The 24,074-nt window shown below is 35.5% G+C and overlaps 2 protein-coding genes across 4 annotated transcripts in view; one reads left to right on the top strand and one right to left on the bottom strand.

Moving 5' to 3' along the window:
• LOC138710863 (uncharacterized) overlaps positions 1-23,103 on the top strand; it is a 30,477-nt gene extending 7,374 nt beyond the window's left edge. The window contains exons 1-4 of one of the 3 annotated variants that reach the window (XM_069842034.1): positions 3,070-3,220; positions 17,321-19,611; positions 19,863-20,036; positions 22,706-23,103. In XM_069842034.1, the coding sequence (XP_069698135.1) occupies positions 3,094-3,220; positions 17,321-19,611; positions 19,863-20,036; positions 22,706-22,750 (2,637 nt within the window). In that variant the 5' untranslated portion in view covers positions 3,070-3,093 and the 3' untranslated portion in view covers positions 22,751-23,103. Of the gene's footprint in view, positions 1-3,069; positions 3,221-17,320; positions 19,612-19,862; positions 20,041-22,705 lie in introns of those variants that run through there. The other 2 variants (XM_069842035.1, XM_069842036.1) reach the window with 2 other exon arrangements.
• LOC138710867 (uncharacterized) overlaps positions 1-24,074 on the bottom strand; it is a 2,470,114-nt gene that overhangs the window by 2,065,418 nt on the left and 380,622 nt on the right. The gene's annotated exons all lie outside the window — the stretch shown is intronic.

Raw genomic sequence — 24,074 nt, 5'->3', positions numbered from 1 at the left:
TGTTAGAATAATCCTAATGTAAACACAAGCACGTGGCTGTCATACCTGTGATTGGCTACTAGTCGAAACACTTACACGACGGAGGAAAATATAGTCATGTGAAGGCCAGAACCTTGTATTTATTTTAAAGAAAATTTGAATTTTAGCAGTTAATTACTATAAAACATAAAACTTCATTCATGTGCGACGTTATGTAAAAGAAAAGGTACTTTTATACTCGTAATTTAGTAAGAATTGTATTGTATTCTTCATCTGACATAATTAGGAACATTAAATCCAAACGTTTGAGATGGGCAGGACATGTAGCACGTATGGGCGAATCCAGAAATGCATATAGAGTGTTAGTTGGGAGGCCGGAGGGAAAAAGACCTTTAGGGAGGCCGAGACATAGATGGGAAGATAATATTAAAATGGATTTGAGGGAGGTGGGATATGATGGTAGAGAATGGATTAATCTTGCTCAGGATAGGGACCAATGGCGGACTTATGTGAGGGCGACAATGAACCTCCGGGTTCCTTAAAAGCCAGTAAGTAATTTAGTAAGAATTTCCAAACGAAGCGGATGAATACAAAGAGTAATACCAAGGTCGCTGTTTTTGTAACAAGCTGGAATCACTTGACCTTGAGCTTGTCTGCGCAAGCAAGTGGTATTATGGCTTCTGCATCCTCAGTGAGTGTGAGAAATGTTTAACATGAAACAGAATGTGCTGGAGTGGGCAGGATTACGCACTGAGAATCGGTGGCGCCAAGCTGCGGTCAATCAAGTCTCATTTCAGTCCTGTGCTATTGTTCACCTCCAAAAGTACCAGCTAGAAGAGCTTGAAGTAATCGGACTTCTGGTTGGAGCAAGAGGTACCGCTACTCTTTTCATGAAAGATGTGTTTAAGAGGCTTGGAATACCTACATCTATTATTCCGATTGTAACTTTAGCTGCATTGAAAGGATCAATTGCTCTCCTGAAGCATCACCTATATTCGAAATGAAACAAAGTTCATTAGCATTCTTTACTTTTTTGTAACACTTGCCTCTCTAAAACTAGGTATATTTCCACCAATCACAAAATGTATTTTCAGCCATGTACTTGTAGGAATTTCATTGTCAAAACAAAATTAATGGTTCACTGAACTTGTAAACATTTATATAGTTAATTACTCTTTGTCCCTTGTGGCAGCTATAGAATAGCGAGAAGATTTCTAAATTTCACCTTTATTCCAACAGCGAAAATATTATACATGTGACGACAATGAATATCCACAATCTGACCAGGATGTAAATCGCGTGTAGGTCTAATGTCACAAACTAATATCAACAAAATTCAGCCTACTGGAAATAGAACCCTGTGCCACAAATGTAAGCAAAATGTCCCAAATGTAACGGAAATGGTATTCGCGACTGAAAAATTATTTGATACTGTTTTCACTATAAAAATGATGGAAAAGGAAAAGAGATGAAATTAGGTTACATTCGTAAATTGTAGTTCAAATTAAAGAATTTAACAATCCATGTTAACAGTTTTGAAATTGATATCCTAAGGATATGTTATTTATTGGGTTACATATATAAATTGAGGGGGAAAAAAGACAGAGGACGGACACTGGAAAGTTTTCTTTTCTCAATCGTAATATCAGGGACTGGAATGCTTTACCTGCAGACTTACTAAAGGCTTTACCAATAACCAAAAATGTATTTAAAAATAGGCTTAAGGACTTTACTAATAGACTGTAGTATTATACACACTATTTAAAGGGTTTAATTGATATTTTGTTACTTGAAGTGTTGTATCAGTAAAGTGTGTTGTGTAAGTGTAGTGTGTTTGTGCCAGTGAAGTTTTGTAGTTTATAATGCCAGTTCAAAGTATTTGAACACTGAAATGTTTTTGAAGTGTTAGTGAAATCAGAATAGAATCAGTGAAATGTGTCGTAGTTCCAGTGCAGTGAGTGAGTTGACAGCGAAATAAGTGTAGTGCTGAAATGTAGTTATGCAGGTATGAACATATACTCGTGGGTTTAGTTCGAACTTAGGGTTAAGATACAAATGATATTTACTTTAAATATTATTTTAAGTGATCGTGCTTCATTTAATTTAGGATGCTCATTATTATTATTATTATTATTATTATTATTATTATTATTATTATTATTATACTAGTAATTATTATTATTATTATTATTATTATTATTATTATACTAGTAATTATTATTAGTAGTATTATTATTAATCGTATTTTTATTAGTTGTGTTTATTATTAATTGTTATTATTGAGTGTAATTATTAGTTATCACTCCCACCGGGTATATACTCAATTGCAATGTGAATACATGCATATACATATGCATGCATGCATGCATGCATGCATACATACATACATACAAAATGCATGCATACATACATGCATACAAACAAAATGCATGCATACATACATACATACATACATACATACATACATACATACATACATACATACATACATACATACATACATACATACATACATACATACATACATACATACATACATACATACATACATACATACATACATACATACATACATACACTTTGCTTTTCATTGGATCCGAGGCTAAAGGAATAAAACGCGGTCAAGAATTGTTAATTATTAGAGATGGCAGGAATTCTTAGCATGCTTTTCTTTGTGAGTGAAATAAAGCTAAGATATTCCGTTATAGATTTCTTACACGTAATAATGAAACCATGTTCTTACATAGGTTCAGTGAAAATTTTATGGACATTCAATGACCTACATCAAGACGAACTCCAAAATAGGCCAAAATGTATGGCTAAGTACGAGTAGCCTATGTGCAGCCTTATCCCTAAAGTCACAGATCCGTAAAGCCTGGATTTAATTCTGTGACGCGAAAAGGCAGTACCTAAGCCACTATTTCTAGTGGTAAGTATCTGTGCAATACAGATAACGTTAATGTCACATCCACAGGGATTGTAGCACTGATAACTTGCTTGTAGCTACTTGTGTAAAGCAATCGATTATCTACTCATATCTGTGCTAAAGATTAGAAAGAGATTTCTGCTATCATTCTCAGTTTCATTCGTTCCGTCATTCGTGACTGATGAAATATGTGTCACTGTGCTATAATGTTACTGAATTCATATTCAAACCATAAGAATGAAGATTTCAACTGGAGTATTCGTACATGGAAAAGCTACGACGATTTCTGCATCAAGCAACACAAAACCAAGACAGGCAAGTAAATGTTAAATATATTATATACGTGCAAAATTGTAATTTTTTCGACGAAGGAAGCCGACATATTTTTATGACTAACTCTCAAGCTATAATCGCCTTTAAATTATATTACATCACTGTTACGCAATAAAGCAATTGTAAGTACGAATACATCACCGTAGTTCTCGTAGAATTTAATTTTCGGTAAATATAAATTATTTAGGCCAGAGTCTATTAGAAATTCAAAGGTGCATCTACTGTGTGTAGTTAAATCATTCGAGCTATTGATACTTCTTACAAGAAGAATATAATAAAAATTTACGTTTTGCTAGACGTAGTCGACGAAGACCTTCCATGACTGTTCATTTGACAGTATAAAGAACTTCATTTCTCGGTTGGAAGTACGTGTAAGATGGATGGAGGTATTAATGGTGAAAATTCATCATGAACAAGTTCGTTTCAGGTCAAAATAGCCTGTGATGGTGAACCTAGCGAAGATGGTCTTGGTCTTTCCACCGATGTCTTGGTCGACCTTGATCTCGATGTCCTGTTGGATCGTACTGGAATGCTAATTTTGGGAGTCCAGTTCCTTCCATTCTCCGCAGATACTGTTTCAATTCTTGTTGGTATCTTGTTATATCCTCGGTTAAACTGAATATTCCGAGTTTTTCTCTGATGGAAGTATTCCTTTGGTGGTCTAATCTAGTGACTCCTAACATTGATCGCAAGAAACGCATTTGGGCTACTTCAAGTTTATGAGAGTTTCTATTATTTAAAATCCAAATTTCACTTCCGTATTTGAGAGCAGGTTTTGATGTAATGTTATGTAATCTTAATTTAGTGTCTGTCATCATCTGTTTACTAAAATGTCTTTGTATTATACCGTTCAATTTATTATATTTTTGTAATTTAATACCAATATCACTCTTATGTTCTGCAAATACACTTCCTAAATATGAAAAGTCAGACACTTGTTCTATAATTTTGCCATCAATTTCAATTTTCACCCGTTGTATATTTTTTCCACACATTGCCATTGTTTTGGATTTTGATGTAGAGATTTTCATATCATATTTGCTAGCGATTTTAAATAGTTGGTACGCTGCTATTTGTAGGTTGTCTTCAGAATCTGATAGTAACACTTTATCATCGGCATACAATATAGTTTGGACTATTTTATTCCTTGTTATCGGAATTCCACTGTTTACTGTTTGTTTCCAGTCTTGAACGATTATATATATATATATATATATATATATATATATATATATATATATATATATTAAAATATGGTGAAAATTATTGTTCGAAAACAGAAGGTAAATGTTTGATGATAAACTAAACTTGTCCACATAAGAGTGGCACATGCTTTTTACAAAGTTTGTCCCAAAAGAGTTGGGTTTCTCCTCGATATAAACCCAATGTCCAAGTAGATCGATTCATAGGTAGGGGACTCATTGTCGGACTTCCACTCTACCCGAAATTTAGTAAACTTTATTTTACTTGAGAGACCATTATAAATATCGTCGGCTTACAAGCAAAACACATTGTCAAAAATATTACCTCTGAGAAAAAGACGTTTTGAAAGATCTTGACAAAACTGAATCCTCAAAATATTATTTTTAGTAAGTTGTTTCTCTTTATGTGCATTTAATTTTTCCAATTCTAAGTTTATGTATATATATATATATATATATATATATATATATATATATACACATACATACTGTATATATATATATGCATTATGTACTGTACATTATATACATAGTTAGGAACATTAAATCCAGACGTTTGAGATGGGCAGGGCATGTAGCACGTATGGGCAAATCCAGAAATCTATATAGAGTGTTAGTTGGGAGGCCGGAGGGAAAAAGACCTTTGGGGAGGCCGAGACGTAGATGGGAAGATAATATTAAAATGGATTTGAGGGAGGTGGGATATGATGATAGAGACTGGATTAATCTTGCTTAGGATAGGGACCAATGGCGGGCTTATGTGAGGGCGGCAATGAACCTCCGGGTTTCTTAAAAGTAATTAAGTAATATGTTTGACTTACTATGTTTTGATTGTAAACCGGCAATATATTACTTACTTTATGTTAACATTATTTGAAAACTTACTAAACAAGTAGACTCGCTGATTAATGCTTCTCTTGCTTCGCTCACTTAATCTCATTCTAGCTTCTCTTACAATGTTCATACTAAGCCCAGTTCAGCAAACAGAAGGCTGTGCACATCTTAATATCTAGTAACGCTAGTGGCAGACTAGTAGGCCTATGTATTCTACTGACTATGATACAAGTTATTTTTTAAGTACTACTACATTTTATACTTGAATATGTAGTAACTAAAAGTTTACGATGTGCTTTGAAATAACTTATTTAATGTACACGTGAACAATAGGCCTACTTAAAAATAAAAACTGAAAGCAATCGGGAAATCACGACAATAATTATGTAGGCCTAAATCATTATCACAAGAAAGACCGAAGCGGACTAGAGCTCATTGGCTAAGACAATCTACGTGACATAATTTTTCTACAGTTCATCCAGAATAGTAGGACATATATTGAGTACAGATTTGTTTTCCGTTTCGGAAGTACAGTAGCGTGAAGGCTTTTTGTATTGGTGATAGCGAGATGATATTTGGCGAGATGAGTCGGTTTTTTCAATGGGACTACCTGACACTAGCTTTACAATTGGGGATAACCTCGCAAAATACCTACTTAGCCTCGAGTCAAATTGACTTTCGTCTGAAGTATACCGGTGGCAGAGTAAAGCCTTGATATATATCACACACACACACACACACACACACACACATATATATATATATATATATATATATATATATATATGTATAATTTGGGAATGACAAATTTATGAAGAAGTGGTAACGTAAAAGAGAACAATCACTGGGATCTCTAATAGTAGAAAATGAAATTTTTGGTAACAACCGTTAGATGGAAGTACTGCTGCAAGCTATTACTCCATGCAATTCCATCAGTATTATAATGTGACTTCTTTTGCAGTCAGTAGATGGCAGCATAGTGGAATTGATAAAAGTTGTCTTGAAACTTTGAAAGTGCATTAAGCTAATCAATTTGTTATATGTGATCAGGAGAGTATAAATACTTTGTGCTCAAGAAAATTTGAATTTTGACATGCTCTAGAAATGTGTAACTTTTGTTTGGAGTTCGCTAATAAGAGACATGTTTCCTTTATGAACTTTTCGGGCTTACTTTAGTTCCGAAAGAAGTAATAATAGTAAGAATTTTAAGGCTCTTAATATTTTCGACCAGGTTTGAACCCGCGAACATCGAGTTTAACGGCAAACGTACCACCGGTCACATTCGCGTCCGTGGCTTAGGTACTAGCGCGCTGGTCTTTCTGGTTTGATCTCGGCCTGGTCGTCACGGATTACACATACCAGATGGTTTTAATCGGCGTACTCCCGTTTCCTTCTATCATTCCACCAATACAATCTAACTCTCCCTTATTTTATCTAACATCTACAATAGTAAAAATAGGCTGGGGTAAAATCTTGGAGTCCACATCTGTGGAGTAACTGTTAGCGCTTCTGGCCGCGAAACCAGGTGGCCCGGGTTCGATTCCCGGTCGGGGCAAGTTAGCTGGTTGAGGTTTATTCCGGAGTTTTCCCTCAACCCAATATGAGCAAATGCTGGGTAACTTTCGGTGCTGGACCCCGGACTTATTTCACCGGCATTATCACCTTCATCTCATTCAGACGCTAAATAACGTAAGCTGTTGATAAAGCGTCGTAAAATAACTTACTGAAATAAAAAAAAATAAAGTCTTGGTGGTAGTACGGGTTTTTGATGCTCATATAGAAACGGCTACGGGTCCGTGGATCTTATTTGGAACTTAGGTCTATCAGGGGCTGGAGTAGGATGTTCCACCTGCCAGCATCGGATTCACGAATGCCAACCAGACCGCCCACCGGACTTGGACAATCAACGTATGTATAGAGAGACAATGGACCAAAACATATCGAAGTGTAAGAACCCGGAAAGTCAAACCAAACCACCCACTGACTAAGGACGACACTGTCAAATTCTTAGATGAACAAAGCTTTGAAAAAATCTTGAATTTGAATCTTGATTACATCACGGATGTAAATTACAAAATGATCCCTTATCTAAGATGGAGGCACTTCACGTTACGAGAGTCCTATCGTGTGTTAATCTCGTTATTATATTTCGATGTTACGTACAAATATTGCCAGGCGAAAGTATAAACTACACTGTATAGACGAAAAAGAGATCGCCATATCTTACAGCCTATCTTCATCCCCAAGAGAAACAATTTCTAAGTAACTTCGTAATGTAAATGAAAATCTAAACTGACCAAAAACACTTCAGTTTCATTGCTTTGAATAAACGAGAAGCTTTCTTAATATTTGATCACAAAAAAGTTCCTAATGGCTCTCTTATCTGTGTACACGTGATGTATTAAACATAAATAATCGTACATTTTATCACGGTAAGATAGCCATTCTCAAGTGACACTCGTCACTCAGTTGAGGTAAACCAGGACTGTTTACGAACAGAAATTTGATAAGATATACACAGGAAAGGGACTCTGTAAATTTCTGTAAGTTACATCATCGCCAAATGTAGATATTGGCTGCAATCTTAAATTTCTGACTTCGTCATTGTACTAATGTCACTTAAAGGAATAAACAAGATTCTTTGCTATTGTTTGCTTTATTCATTTTTTCTTTGAAAGCTTGTATTATTTAGTCTTTCTATTCATATTTGTCTGTCAGGTTTTGAATATCTATGTATGGAATTTTTAACACTTTTCTTTTTACCTTCCCCATTATATGTTTTCATATACTTGTAATTTAAAATCAAAATTTTCTGTTATTTCCGAATGTAGTTTTATAGTGACCTTTAAAAGTACAATGAAGATAGAAATTGTATGCAATAAATGAAGGCTTTTTGTATTTAAAAACAAGTTTCTTAATTTCCTTGCCCATAAATAAAATATGAAACCATTATATTCCAATGTAGTGAAATTCTTCTTTCCCTGGATCATATTTATTTTAAGGTGTGATATCCGTACACAGGAGAAAACGTAACATTTCATAGACATTTAAGTATTCCAGGCCTACAGTAAATATTGAATTTCTGAAGTTTTCGCTATCGCACACTCGTTGGCTTTGTACCTTTATATTGCAGTCCAGGCAATTTTAATTAACTTACAGAATTGTGCAACAATTAACCTTTCTTTCCCATCCGGTCGCAATTTAGGTTCTTATTTTTTTCTTCTTCTAACACCACGCAAGCCACCGGCGTAGCTCAGTCGGCTAAGGTGCTTGCCTGTCGATCAAGAGTTGTGCTCGGGCGCAGGTTCGATTCCCGCTTTGGCTGATTACCTGGTTGGATATTTTCAGAGCATTTCCCCAACCGTAAAGCAAATCTTCGGCCTCATCTCGCCAAATATAGTCTCACTATCGCCAATTTCATCGACGATAATAACATCGTAGTTAATACACCGTCGTTAAATAACCAAGGGAAAAAACCAAGCATATTAGCGTATATGCTATTTAAGCCTCTACATACCGGTACATCTTTTTGTGATTACTGTATGATGAGTATGAAAGTAGGCAGGACGGATAAAGATCGTGGTAATGACGGGAAAATGAGTCCAGGGTTCAAAGCCGAGGGGAAAGCTCCCAGAAAAAATCTTAACCAGGAAACTTGTCCCAAGCAGGATGTTGTTTCTAGTTGAAGCTATTGCTTTATTTTATAAATTTAAATCACTATGCAAAGTAGTTTTCAATTCCGACGAGTGTTTTTGTTGCCAGAAAATCGTCTTTGTTCCTGCGATAACTCCTATGTGCAAAATATACAATTTTTCAGTAGGAAGAAAAAACACATTTATTCATCCTATGGCAGCCGTACATAGATTGTGAATTAAGTGAAAGTGAGCGCAAATAAGAATGAGTGAAAATAGTGAGAAAGGGTCAAGAGAAGTGAACATGTGACAGCGTCAAATTAGTACTAACATTTGAACGCTGGAACAGTAAATGAATAAAAGGTAAAAAAAAAAACAAATAAGTCAAATAATTCAATATGATAATTTATAGAGAAAAATTGAAATAGAGATTTTAGTGAATAGTACTTAGAGGAAAAGGGGGGTGTGAAAGAAGTAGGCCTATATAATTAGATATATTAGGATTAATGAACAAATAGCAAATGAAATGTAGGAGAAATACTGAAGGGGAGATTGACCAAGTAACAAAAAAGGTACATAGTGTAATTGGGAGTATTTGTGTAGACGTGTACTGCAAATAATGTGTTATTGTAATAATATGTTAATGGTGGCACCGGATACAGAAATGTGAGGTACACCATTACATGTAAAGAAGTGCTGTGACTAAATATATCATAAGTTATATCATATCATATATCATAGATTGTGAATTCTTACATTTTCGAAACAAAGAAATATCATTACATATAGGAGATTTTATTATTTGCTGTATCATTATTTAAGTTATTTAATAGAGCAATAATCTGAAAATCGATAAATATGTCACATAGGAGTTATAGCAGAAACAACGACGAAATACAATTAATAGTTCAGTGTTTAGGGTGTCTTCCCTGGGAGGAAAAAACTGAGGAACCTGTATCATAGATACGCAGTGATCAAAAGAATTCCGTTCTTGATAGAGGACTATATCTCGCCCACGTAGAATTTCGACGCTAAAAGCTCTCTGCAGTTGAAAGTGTCGTCAAAATACTACTACAAAAATTCGGTTGATTTATAGTTTCTATCGACTGGCAGTTAAGCCACTGCATCTTTGCTCATTAAATAGTTTTCAATTTCTAACTTTCTACATAAACGTACAGTTTTAGAAACAATTGATGACGCGACTATTTGTGGTGAAAAAGTTTTCATCGAACTACTTACTTACGCTAAATTCTTTGTCCTGGCAATTGTTCTAGCTACTTAGAGATGACATGGGACGAAACAGAACGAATGTTATTACCTCAACTAGTAGTTCTCTTGTGAACCTGGTCGCCCGCAGTGCTTTCTTTCTGAGACTGAAAATATCTGTGCGCCATAAATTATTTCTGAAAATATTTGTGCACCATTAATTATTTCTAAGAGTGCACACACAGGCATCATGTGGAGTACAAGTAATTCCATTTTCCATTCTTTTAGGCTATACCTTTCATTAGTTTTCAATGAGTTAACATGGTTTACAATTTTGTACTGTCTATCTTTTATGTTTGTCCATCTTTATCATAAGCGGATTTTTACATACATTATATTTAGTTACACAAGTCGATCGACTTAATCACTTTCTTATCCGATAGAAGGCGAAGATATGATTTGCTGTTCATAAAATGGTTTTCTGTTGGGATTTTAGCATTTATACATGGTGGAAATGATATAACTGTGCAGATTCTAACGGCTTATTCCTTGGTTAGAGTGAAACAAAAAATTCTAACTTAGTAGCCTGTTAGTTCTAAATCAATACTTTTTTCAGTAAATAATAATTTTCTCCTAAATGCTAACTGTTTTACTCGATAATTACTATATGTACCATTCTGATGTTTACTCTTAACGTTAGAGAAACTGACAAGGAATGGTTTATCCATTTGCAGTTTTTCAATAAAATTGAAGGTTTTCTTGTAAATTAAATAAAAAGATTAATATGTATTATTACTTGCTGTCCTTACTTCCTGGCAACTCTACTGAGGTGACTAAGGGACGGAATTCTGCTATTCAAAATTTGCATGTGTAGTCTACCAGATGAACCGGCGATGCGCTGTTGCCGAACCACGCAGAATTTGACTGATTTTATAATGTAGGTACTATGTAGGCCTACTTAATTACAAAACCTTTGATATTTTTAATATTTATTTTAATGCATTCTATTGCCCTCTTCAACCTGCACAGTTATCACTTCCACTCCATATTTGGGCCCAAAGGCTATACGTATTGGGTCTAGAGGCTAGCATAGAATAAGTCCTGGCTTGACTTATTTCCACTTTTCTCTGTCTAACAGGGACATATATGAGAGTTCTAGTGACATTGGGTTGCCGCTAAGCCGGGTCCAAATAGAACACTATACAGGGTGATTCATGGGGATTTACAATCACTTACGAAGCTTATTTCCGAAGACATTCTGAGCAAAAAAAGTCATATAAACATTTGTCCTGATCTCAATATTTTCAAAGTTACATTAATTTGAAGTTGTTTGTAAAATACCTTTTTTCTTTATTTTTAAGGGAAAAGAATATTACAAATAGAGAATGAACTATTAAGAAGTGTCATTTCTTTAATTGGTTAGTGTTCTGAAGCTAAAAATGTTGTTAATTGCTTTGTACACATTTTATTTTTCAATTTTTAACTAAAAATTCCATAATTCTTACGTAATTATCACAAAAATTGTTACAAATCATGCGACTTTAGGAACTTGATTCTTTACAGTTTAATTATGAATCCTAATGTACAGTCTTAAAGAATTTACAAGAGTGGCGTCATTTGTAACAATTGTTGTGTTAAATGCATAAGAAAATGTAATTTTGTAGTTAAAAATCTAAAAAAAAAAAAAAAATTCTGTACGAAGCAACTATGGAATTCACAACACATTTTTAACTTCAAAATACTAGCTAATGAAAAAAAAAATGATGCTCCTGAATAGTTCATTCTTTATTTGTAATATTCTTTTACCCTTAAAACTCAAGCATATTTTGCAAAAAACTTCAAATTAGTGTAATTGTGAAAATATTGAGATTAGGACAATGTTATGACTCTTTTTGCTCAGAATGTCTTCGGAAATAAGCTCCGCAAGTGACGGTAAATTCTCGTGAATCTCCCTGTATAAACACCAAGCACACATTAAATGTTTAGTAGATTACTTAGCGTCTGAATGAAATAAAGGTGATAATGTCGGTGAAAAGAGTCTGGGGTCAAGCACCGATAGTAACACAGCATTTCCTCATATTGGGTTGAGGAAAAACCTCAACCAGGTAACTTTCCCCGACCGGGAATCGAACCCGGGCCACCTGGTTTCGCGGCCAGACGCGCTAACCGTTACTACATAGGTGTGGACCACATGATATTCAATTCCACGTGAAAGTTACGTATATTACAGATCGGTTATTTAGTCCTGACAGCTCAGCGACGCGAAAGAGGGGAAGTAATAGGAGGAGTGGGGAGAGTTCCGGAGTAGAGATAGGGCGAGTGGTCCGTAAAGGCAAGCGAGTGAATAACCCAATCACCCCTTGGCGTAACTAAATGGACTAGCCTGTCCCACGCGCACATCTCCGGCGACTGTTAGGACTAAATAATCGTACTGTACATTGGCTTATAGCAGGGCTGGGCAGTAAGAGCGGATTCTACTCTCTCACGGGGAGCCATATGATTTCTCTTCATCCCCTTTCTTCCTCGCCGAACATCGCGCAGCGTTGATTCAATGAAGGATGAATATTAAGCGACCCCGTTTAGAGTCTAGTTCAGCTCCCATGCCCAGCCCTGGCTTATAGTGTATAAAGTACGGTGAATAAAGATTAAGATGCTTCAAAGGAATTTTAATTTAAAAATAGTAATACTCAAGTTTCTTCTTGCACCTAATGAGCGTAATCTAAATACATTGTGCCTCAAATTGTTTATGATGAAAAATATCTTGTGAAGATAACACATAGACGTAATCTAATCACAGTCATACCTAAAAGCAGAAACGTGCCAGTTCATTCAAGCAGCACCTCTGTGACGAAATGTTTACCATACTTAGTCGTTATTCCCAGTATCGCGGAATCTTAATCTGTCCCTGAACGATAGGGTTACAGAAAAACTTAATGGTCAAAGCTTCCTTTCTTCGACAGCAAAGAATTCTGTTTTAAAAGAATTTTATTATAAATTAAATACTCCAAACAAACAGTCTGAAAAGATCTAATAACTTTTCTGACTATATTACTCATCCAAGTTCTTAAATGTGGTCATTAGAGTCGAGAAAGATTTGAACTGTATGGGCCGTATTCATAGACATTCTTAGCGAGGGGTTTCCGGTGAATGATCAGCGAACTAACGTTTTTCGAATTCATAAACAAGTGTTAGTGATATGATATGATATGAATCCCGTACAAGTAACCAGTCGATAGCCGGGGCTAGTTTAGCACGCTCGTAGCGCGGGCTAGCGAAATGTTTATGAATAGCACCCTATAAAAGTAAAAGTAGTTATGATCTTTAAAAGCTAGATATTGATTAAACCCTTGTAAACTTGCAGTGTCTGCGGAGTACATTTAAATGTGTAGACTAAAAAAGGTAGAAGAGAGTTTGACTTTCAGATTGAATGAGACCTTAGGTACACTTAAATGGATAAAAAAAACTATATTACGTTTTGTGATTAAATGCACGGTTAATTAGATAATTGAGTTGGAATATCAGCAGTCTGGCAACATCGCCGCTAACACATTGCTCTTTCTTCTCGTATACAGATGTAAAAGATTGAGGATCTCAGGTCTATCTCGCTACACGAACCTCCCTCTGATTACAACGTTGCAATCTGGTTACATCGTTCAGTGGCTTGAAATTAGTGGTTTTTTAATTAAATTTACACAAAAAAAACCGTCCACGCTAATCAAACACGTCAGAGGGCAAAATGATTCTTTATTAGATTTTCTGTCGATATGGACAAAAATTACATCATTTTGCAAACATCTCTCCATTTCGTCATTATTCCATAGCATTCCCCGAACACGGGAGGGGGCTGCCTAGGGACAAGTAGGGTTCACCATAATCTTCAACACAACCTGGTCGGGAATAGAACCCGGGCATCTTGGATGGTATCTTGTGAAACCTACCTCCGCGTAAGGGAAAAGAAATGGACTGCGAAGCTTCCCTCCCTCACTTCGCTTCACTTTCACTTGCAGGTAGCTTAGCTCGCTTACCCTCACCATAAGGTTCTTACTATTAGCTACGGCGCACACAAGCATTTCGTTTCACGAGACAACGAATGACCTGTAGTATGATTGTAGTCTACTTATTACAGTGATCGGCATTTTATATCTTGAGCCGTTCTACAGTGATCGCAGCAAACTACCTAGCTCATTCATCTTGTATGCTAGACGTCAACCAACCCTGCTGGTACGGGTGAATTAGAGGGTGAGGGTTGAATCACGTTCTTCATATACTAATATAGGTACATTTTCCAACTGCTGCATTATTACTTTACAATGTTTATACCGTATTTGTCAGTTGTAATAGACACTTTCGTGTATAAGTCGCATCTCAAAAACTGAAACAAGTTTTCTTGAAGTAAATTTGAGATGATGATGATGATTATTATTATTATTATTATTATTATTATTATTATTATTATTTTTACCTTGTCTTTCAAAAGCCTGAAAGTGCAATTTCTAAGATTTACATATGAGAAGAAAACTAACGTTCTTGGCTGTACTTTCGTTGCGTGAGGGGCACCCTAATTTTTAACTATTTTCTATTTTGATCACAAAAAAGCGCTTCCTATACTCTACGTCTACACCGACAAACATCGTACGATATCTCTCAAATTCTACTAGTTTCAAATTAAATTGTAATTTAAATCCCATCTTGTGTCTCGTAATATATTTGTGATGCTTCACGGGATACAAAGTAAAGATCATTAACAATATTAATGAACTCAATAAGATCTGCTTTTTCATTTATTCATTCTTCATAAATCACAGTTTAAAACATTAAATTTATATAGTTGCACACGTAAAATTTCATTAAAATGGCAATTCGCGTACTGGTACACAATGACTGTCAGTTACAGGTATAAAATGTAATCTTATTAAAACTTTTAGGAATATGGAATAATATCTTAAGCTTTAGCTACTCGTATGAACATTAGATTTCCTCGCAACTTCCACTTCCTAGGCGTATTTATTTGCCAGACTACCAAAACCGTGTGAAACGTGCTTCATTTTTACCTGTTAACCGTTTCTTTGTTCAGTTAACTGTAACTAGGAATAAATATGATTTTGCGATGATTATTTACCTCTATTTTGGTGCTTATTTTATCATGATTTCGGTGAATATTTCGTGGAAATATGAAGATTTCGGTTAATATTTCGTACAAATATCTGTTAGGATGGTCGCCCTGAGTGGCTGAGTTGGTATAGCGCTGGCCTTCTCTGCCAGAGTTCGATTTCGGCCCAGGTCGATGGCATTTAAGTGTGCTCATGTCACTAGATTTAGTGGCATGTAAAAGAACTCTTACGAGACAAATTACCGGCACACCGGCGACGCTGATATAACCTCTGTAGTTGCGAGTGTCGTTAAATAAACCATAATTAAATTAAAATTATCGGTTAGGATACGGCATACAAAATTAATATTATGTAAAACGAGTAGAATCCAGTTACTAGTTTTAATTGTCATAAATTGTGTGACACTTTCAATATTATGAACGTTAATTTTATTTATTCATTGAAGAAATCGGCTCAAAGAATTTGAGTGACCACAAGGGTCCTGAATACAATAAACATGTACAATATAATGTAATATTTGAAACATTCAAATGAAAGTTAATTGTTGAAGGCAAATGTAAGTGAATTAATTGAAATAGTGATGATGATGTAATATTTGAAGAGAATCCCTGATAATATTTATGAGAATAGACATTACATAATCAATTCCATGTGAATTAAATGTTTTCTTGAAAATCAGGTCTACTTCCAATCATTGCATAACATTAGTTTACACATGTGTGGAAAAAGTATTGCAAAGTACTCTGGTCAACCCACAAACTGGGGCGAGTTCAATTTGATCCCAAGCAGCAAATCTTACACAGTTTTTACAGCACTTACATATCCGGTTCTTAAATGTATAGGCTGAGAATTATTTTAACATTTTGAACATGAGACACGCACTCGTCGATCAGATAAAATATGTGTATAGGTTGAAAATTCTCCCTCCCTATCAATGCTCGAGATAGAAAACCCCACCACTCGAAGGTATGTTGGAGCAAAACTCTTGTGATTTTGGCCTGAATTAAAGGAAGGTGTAAATTAGAAGTATATTGCGTTCCATAATTTCTGACAGGCGACGTAAACATTGCCGGCAGAGGAAGGAGGAAAGATACTTGCTAATCAACCAATGGCAGAGGTCACATTTCAGACTTATCTTGAAGTTGGGCGGAAGTATAACCTCTGATCACACATATATAACAGACTGGCCATCCCCATGTTAAAAACGGTAACATGGGGATGAGAACAACCACCAAGATCGCCATCGTCAATTGGGAACGACCGCTATATGGAAGTACAGTTGCTCCAGGCAATTCAAATGAGAGTTATAACATGACTTCTTACGTAGTAACTAGATGGCAGCATAGTGAAAGTGATAAATGTTGTTGCCGTGAAAACCTAAAAGGCTGAGCAATCTGGTTCATATGTGATAGAGGTATAACGCTTCAGATCACTCAACTGAAGCATGCAAACTCCTCGGGCTCTGCAAAGACGTTCTAGGATGGTTCAGTTTTTATTTTATTCGGAGGGATTATCTGTTTGTTTTTGCTAGTATTTCGATAAAATAATCGTGTTTTTTAGTTTTAATCTCGTGACTGATTTATTTCGTTGAACTTATTAGATTTCGCGACATTTCGTGGTTAAATAGCATTCATTTTCTAGATCATCTTAAGGGGAGAATGTAGGTATGTTTGGTGAAAAATCTCAATATTTCTAACATTATAATCTGAAAAATCAAAGGATAATAAAAATCATTCTTGTCTACTAGTGTGCAAAATTGCATAATTCTATCTTAAATACATTCAGAGAAAAAAGTACATAAAGTGCACCAATTTAACATGGCGGAGATAGGGACCTATCGATACCTACATTCTCCCCTTAGACATTTTTTTTTTTTTTTGGCGAATACAATGAAACTTTTTAAACATTTAGGGTATTTCGTCAATATAAAAAAACACCTTTGTAATCATAACACGTTTCAAAACATTTTATAATGAGCCTAATATAATACTGAAGTGGTACAAATGTTAAAATATCTATGTCGATGTTTAATACATATAAAAAAATAAACGTGTTTCGATAGTTCTCTTGAGTGAAGACTATTTTATTTCTTTGCAGCAATGGGACGGGGATGGAAGAATTATTCGGATGCTGATCGAAACGTAGTGGCAGTTAATACCACTTCTGCTGCTACTACCACATCAATGACCTCTGCGACCTTAGCCATTGACACTGTTGCTACAACATCTGAAACTGGTACCTCTCAAGAAAACATTGCATCTGTCAACACATGCGGAGGAAAGAAGGCATTTGAACCTAATAGCAGCCAGACCAATTGCAATCACTCCTCTCCAGAAGCCGCAGCGGAAGAAGAAAATGACACAGTATGTATCCATTATGATACATTCGGCTCAGATAGTAACGATATTAAAGAAAGGATTCAGTTTCAGGTAAGGAAAGAAGAGGAGAACGACGAGGAAAATGAAGAGACAGTAATAGAAAACTGGTATGACGCGCTGGAGGAAGGGAAAGAAGACTCAGAACAGAATAAGAACTTTATGAAAAATAAATATGGCGAAACTAACTCGAAAGAAACATTACATGGAAAAGCTAACGCAATAAATGCTTTGGTATATCAGACTAATGGGATAAGAGAAATAAAAGAAGAAATTCCATACGACTGGAAGGATCCCATTCCTAAAAGTCAAGAGGTCCCTCCGAAGGAGATATCCTACTGGCAGCCTCTGATAATACCACCTTTAGAAAGTCTCGAATGTAGTCGTAGAACTCAGACGTCGCGCAAAGGACATGCGAAAAACAAGCGAAAATTTTCTTCTGAACGAAGTGGTTCTACCAATTACTATAACGGAAATGTAGACTATAGTCAGTCTTCTGGACGCAGAGGACAAGATGCAATCTCCACAAACTCATTCGGTCAAACTTACTTCCAGAATAGATCACGTGAGTTTGATACAGCTTCTACACCTCCAAAGTTCATGCGGAGCATCTCAAACTGCCGAGATGGTGGAACATCTTTATATACTAAAGGTAAACTAGAAGATTCCTTCAGATTTAACGGACAAGGTCATACTCAATATCAGTATTTTGGACAGAATGTCGCTTTATACAGGGATTCACAGAATGAACTTGCTGTTTCTGCTTCTCAGACCTCTGGAGCTAACGCTTTTCCGTCTGATGGAAATAACAACATCGTTTGGCCATCTACTTGCTTCGCCTCAGACAGATACCTGGGTTTTCCTATTGCTCGTGAGGAGGAGAAATATTCTCGCAGTTTGCAGGAAATCTCTTATGATCATTACAGAGATGATACTGAAAACCCGGGAGAGAGCTATGAATGGCAGTACAATTTCTCAAGTAACTTGCACAATAGAGAAGAAGCAACAAACGAGGGAAGACCATGCGACTTGCCCCAAACCGTGAACAGTCAAGAAGATGCTCCAAATATTCAGGGAAGTTCTGGATGGCAATATGACTTCTCCAACTTATCTAGTGAAAGTGCTGCTCTCAAACAAACAAAGCTGTATAGGGAGCAACCAAGCTTCTCCGATATTTTATATGATCAAATAGATGCGGAAAATGAGGCAGAGAGCTTTGGACAGCAATACGACTTATCTAATCTGTCGTTCAGTCAGAAAGAGACTACAAATAATACAGAGAGCTCTGAGCAGCAGTACATCTTATATGATCTGTTGCGCGCTCGAGAAACTGCGAGAAAGGCAGAAAATTTTCAAGGGAAACCTGGCTTCCATTTCTTGTTCGGCTATGGAAACCCTGCAAGAAGGGCACCGCTCTCGCAGTGGCAGTACAACTCTTCCGCTATCTTCCAAGGAGGGACAGGAAATAAAACTGATCTGATGTTGAATAGGGGAGAGTCTGGAAACTACACGAATGATAATCATCGGCAGTACCACGGTCAAAAACAAACTGGACTCGAAAAGAATTCCGCCGTCTCATACAAACAATCTTTAGTTTCTCGGCAGGACATATATGTATTTCTGCTGAAGATGGCACTTACTGCGCCAAAAAAATGGAATGTAGGAAATCAAAAATCATCAGATGAATCCAATGGACAGAAGCGAAAGAAAGGAGACAAATGCCTACCTGGAATATTTCGAAAGGAAACAAATCAGAATGACAGTACTAAAGAAACTATGGATATTAAAGAGAAGAATGAAGGAAATGGCCCCAGTCAGACTGGGGCGGCAGATAGCACTGCAGAAATATTTGGAGCTATTGGGAGTGAACGACGATATCGTCGCTCCTCAAACGATATACAGTTTTCTCTGTTCACCTCTCCACTGCAGCAAGAGTCTGGAAGAGATGATGGTTTAGGAGACTTCTACCCTCAATGGCCGCTGTCTCCAACTTTAAGCAAAGCATCAAATGAGGTAAGAATTAGTATGAAGTTGTAAAGTCGTTGAATCTTAAGATCTTCCTCAATCTTCTCCCTCTCATCTTGGCATGTAATTTCAGACCTTGTTTCTCAAATAATGACTGCATAGTAACGTCCATAAAATCATTGTAATTTCAACATTTTCCCAAACTCTTTTACTATATTTTATTTTAACCAAGTTAACTTTCTAAAGTTCATAGATGCATCCAAATATACCCAATAAAAATTAATACTTTGTTACCACAGGTGATTATGTACAACGGTCGCAACATTCTGGATCTTGGACAGAATATCAGGGATCCATCATGGCAATTAAATACTCCTCAAATGGATGTACAGAATCTATCTATGTTCATAGATAACCGCTCCACTTACCATCGCCTGAGTAAATTCGCGTTTAACGACGATCCTTCACTGTGGGTAAGTAAGTAACACTGACATTTTAACACACTTCATAAAATTTGGTTCACTTCTCACTTTCTCAAGAAAGAAAGGCATTTCATAAATAAAACCCTAACAAAGGCCTAAGCATAAAATAATCTATTATAACGTCCAGTCTTGTTACTTGAAATTTATATTAGAATTTAAAAATAAAAACTTTTAATTATACACCAATCGTCAATCGCTATGTGTACTTTACTACATTTCATTTATTCATACTTTTCTGCCCTGGGGGCAGGTCGTTTACTGCAAACCCAGCATTCTCCAATGTTCCAAAGTAACCAGCTAAATTAAATTAACTATAAAACATCGATTCAGACTATCCAATGGGATATACATATTTACTTATTTTATTTATTTAACTACAAATTAAAATTATAAAACAAAAATGTTTCTAGTCACTACCGCAGGCTCGTGTACGCTGTGGTCTTAGCCAATAATATAATATAAAATTTACAAGGACAGTTTAGTAAATACGGCAAGTAACTTAATTCAAACCAATAAATAACACACAAAAGCCAAAAAAAAATAAGAAAAAGAAAAAAATAGGGAAAAAACGCATTTAATATAAATTGACAATCAGACAGAAGCCAGTGATATTCAATAAAAATATGAATATAGTGGACAGGAATAAAAGGTAAAAAAATACATTTGTTAATATTATGTCATGAATAATTTTATAAATTTAATCATACAATACACAAAACTCATCCACATCCCACATGTCAGGATTATTAAGTTTTTTTTTTTACGTGTAAAAGGATTATTTAGCCATATGGTGATGATTGTGTAACGCCTCTACTCAAGACCACATGGAACAAACAAAATAAGTGATAAATCTACTCAAACTCAAACGGAAGAAGGGAATGGTTACTTCTCGCTGAAACATGTCCGATAGAGTGGTTATGTAGCATCTCGATTTCCCCTATCAATTTCTGCTGGTCTCTCTGTAAAGGCTAATGGCTGAGGTGCTAGGCTCTTTCCGAAAAGGTTTGCTATTCGGGTTATTTGAAGTTATGCAATAATATACAACTGTTTAAAATAACAAAAAGGAAAGAGTTCTGTAAAGTAACTGTTACAAGATTTCCCCCGTTTCGCCGACCCTGCGACATAACCACCCGGTCGGACAGTACATTACGCGTGAAAATGTTTAGAGCGGAATGGATAGAAAGGTATTGGCAGGATATGAGTATTAATAGTAGCTAAATGTGAAGCAAAACCGGCTGTGTTGTCGCATCAAAACGAAAATGCCACCCGTAACCATAATAATAATAAACGGCAAGATTGTTGATATCTTAATTATTTTGAATCTGAAGTTTCACCATTATTAACTGTAATTATAACATGTTCCACTCCTCCTACATTTCGGTATTACCCTTCTTTCTTTTTCTTTTCTGTCTAGATTTTAGATTGCGCGTTCTACTAACAGACGTACGTCACTAACACCTTTCCTAAAGACATTAACTCCTCCACTGCCTGAGTGGTCAGACATTTAGCCTGTCACGCAGGTGGTTCAGGTTCGAAGCCCGGACCTTACTGAAAAATCCATAGCGACATTTATGGCGGACAAGGTCCCAGTTGGGTTTTCTTGAAGTTCTCCTGTTTCTCCATATTAAGCATCTACATTATTCCGTCATCATTTCTTCATCCCGCCATCATTCCATAGCAATATTCGAACATCGGCTGACAACGCACGGAATGGACTGGCCCAGGAACGAGTGGGATTGCATGCTCGAAATCTGGGTACACAGCGAACCGTAGCGTAGTCAGCCGGTATGGGTTTGGGAATGTGGCTAGCTTGAGGGTAAGACCAATAGATGTGAAAGGTCAGTGTTGAGGTAGGTAGTGCCCTCTTACGAAATTCCAATTTCATTATATTCTTAAAAATATTTTCCGTTTTTTACTTTTTAGATTTGTTTATGAAGTTGTATTGTATTGTATTTATTAACATTGCATGGTATTGATACATTACTTCACAGCTAGAATAGGCCTATAGAACAAGTCAAAAAACTTAATACTACTATAAAGCCTTAATTTATAGTCGCAATCTAGTTGAAATATGTACAGAAGAGGTTTACAATATAGTCTACTAGTACAACACAAAGTTCTAGTATCAATTTCATGAAGCTTTGTTGAATGTCATGAATTCACCTACAGAATAGAAGGCATGAGAAATTAGGCACTTCTTTAATTTGGCCCTAAATAATGTTATGTTTTCAGTTTCATTTTTATATCGACAGGGAGGCTATTAAATATTTTTACTGCCATATAACGCACTCCTTTTTGATAGCACGATAGACTTGTCGATGTAGTATGAAAGTCATTTTTGACGCGTATTTATGCTATAAACTGCTGAATTAGTTACAAAGTTTTCAGACAACGTTGTGAAAGTAATCGTAACACTTCCTGACCATGTTCCAGAGTTAGTTCATTTATGTTTCAACTCGAGAGTTATTTTCTAATCGCATTTAATACCGTTTTACAACTAATTTCGAAAGATTGTAAGGAAAATTTTGCTCTCAATTTCTACTTTTGTGGACTTACTAAGCGCATGGGCAGTACTATCTTTTATGCTTGAAATTGCTTTGTAAACAGCATCACAGTTTGACTAACATGGCGAGAATCTGTCATGCGTTAACTTGTTTCAGGTGATATGCAGCAACTGTAAGATGAGGTTCCCGGTGTTCGAGTAAAAGGTGGAATTTGACGACTGCAAGAAACTTGCTGTATGTTTCCATGAGCTTCTGCAAGAAGTGAAGACTGAATGGCTGTGCAAGCATCTCATTTTAAACGATTTTTATGAAGAAAAGATCTTTCTAAGCAGTAATTTTATATGTACTCTCATTTGTTTTACTGTGACATTATTTTCATATAATATGTGAAAGTACGTTTTATCCAACTTATCGTTGAAACACTTTGCATTAGGATAAAGTGTAATTCAGAACTATTAAGATGGTTTTAATATGTGTAATTTCTTTTGTAATGTATGGAAATACCTGATAATTGTGGCATTCTTGTTGCAATAAAAATATATTCAAAGCTTTAATTTTCCTTTTCTATATTTGATTTTTACCTAGATTGAAGATATTCACTAGTAGGTCTACATTTACAGTTTTCCTGTTAATATTTCATACCTAGATTTTGAAAATGTATCAATAGTCCTAGGCCTTATATACAGTGTGTTCCAAATATGAGCAGCGTAATTTCAGGAACGAGTTTCTCATGTCGTCCACTAAGAGTGAAGACCTCGTATCTCACGAAAACCAAACTTTACAGGAGGAACAAGAAACTGTCTGTAGACTTCATTTTTATATTTTTAAACATAATTTACCAAATTATCTTTTAAATTAGAAACGGGAACAGTTTCTTTTTACACTTTTTAGGGATGAGTTGCGAGATTATCTTCCGATTAAGCAAAAAAAAAAAAAAAAAAAAAAAAACAGTTTTTCAGAAAACTGAAATACGAGGTTTTCATTCTTAGCCAACGATATGTAAAAATTAAAATAGTTTATAACAATTCCCCAAAAATATTCTAAGCCTCGGATACAAAAAAAACTGCACGTGATCGGGGAGCCAGAGCGAAAATAAACCATATAACTAGTAATTCTTTTTTTTCTATTAAATCTATTTAGTTTGTAGTTGAAACTAGTTCCGAAACTCTGAAAAAATTGCAATAAAAATTGTGTTGTAAATAATAAACATAAAAATCGTGATGTAAAATCCAAACATTCTTGGACAGGTTCCGTGACGAGCAATCTCAGAATTCTTGCATTTACACTATGTCAAATATTGCCACGAATAAAATCTAGACTACTCTTGAACAAGTTTTGCTTTATTGAGAGAAATAGAATTTTACAAGAAAAAAATTAGGATTAAATCTCAAACCAGATTTACGAAATTGTTTCTCCATAAGTTTTGTTCATTGAATATCAATTATTAATTGAAAGGGTAACCCACGGAAACTATAAAAGAACTCGTCTTAAAACCCTTGACAGATAGCAAGAAATTTTTAGAAAC

This window comes from Periplaneta americana, chromosome 12 (genome assembly GCF_040183065.1).
Source record: "Periplaneta americana isolate PAMFEO1 chromosome 12, P.americana_PAMFEO1_priV1, whole genome shotgun sequence".
NCBI classification, from domain to species: Eukaryota; Metazoa; Arthropoda; class Insecta; order Blattodea; family Blattidae; genus Periplaneta; species Periplaneta americana.
Note: the sequence above shows the minus strand (reverse complement) of the source record. Positions and strands in the feature narration are given on the sequence as shown.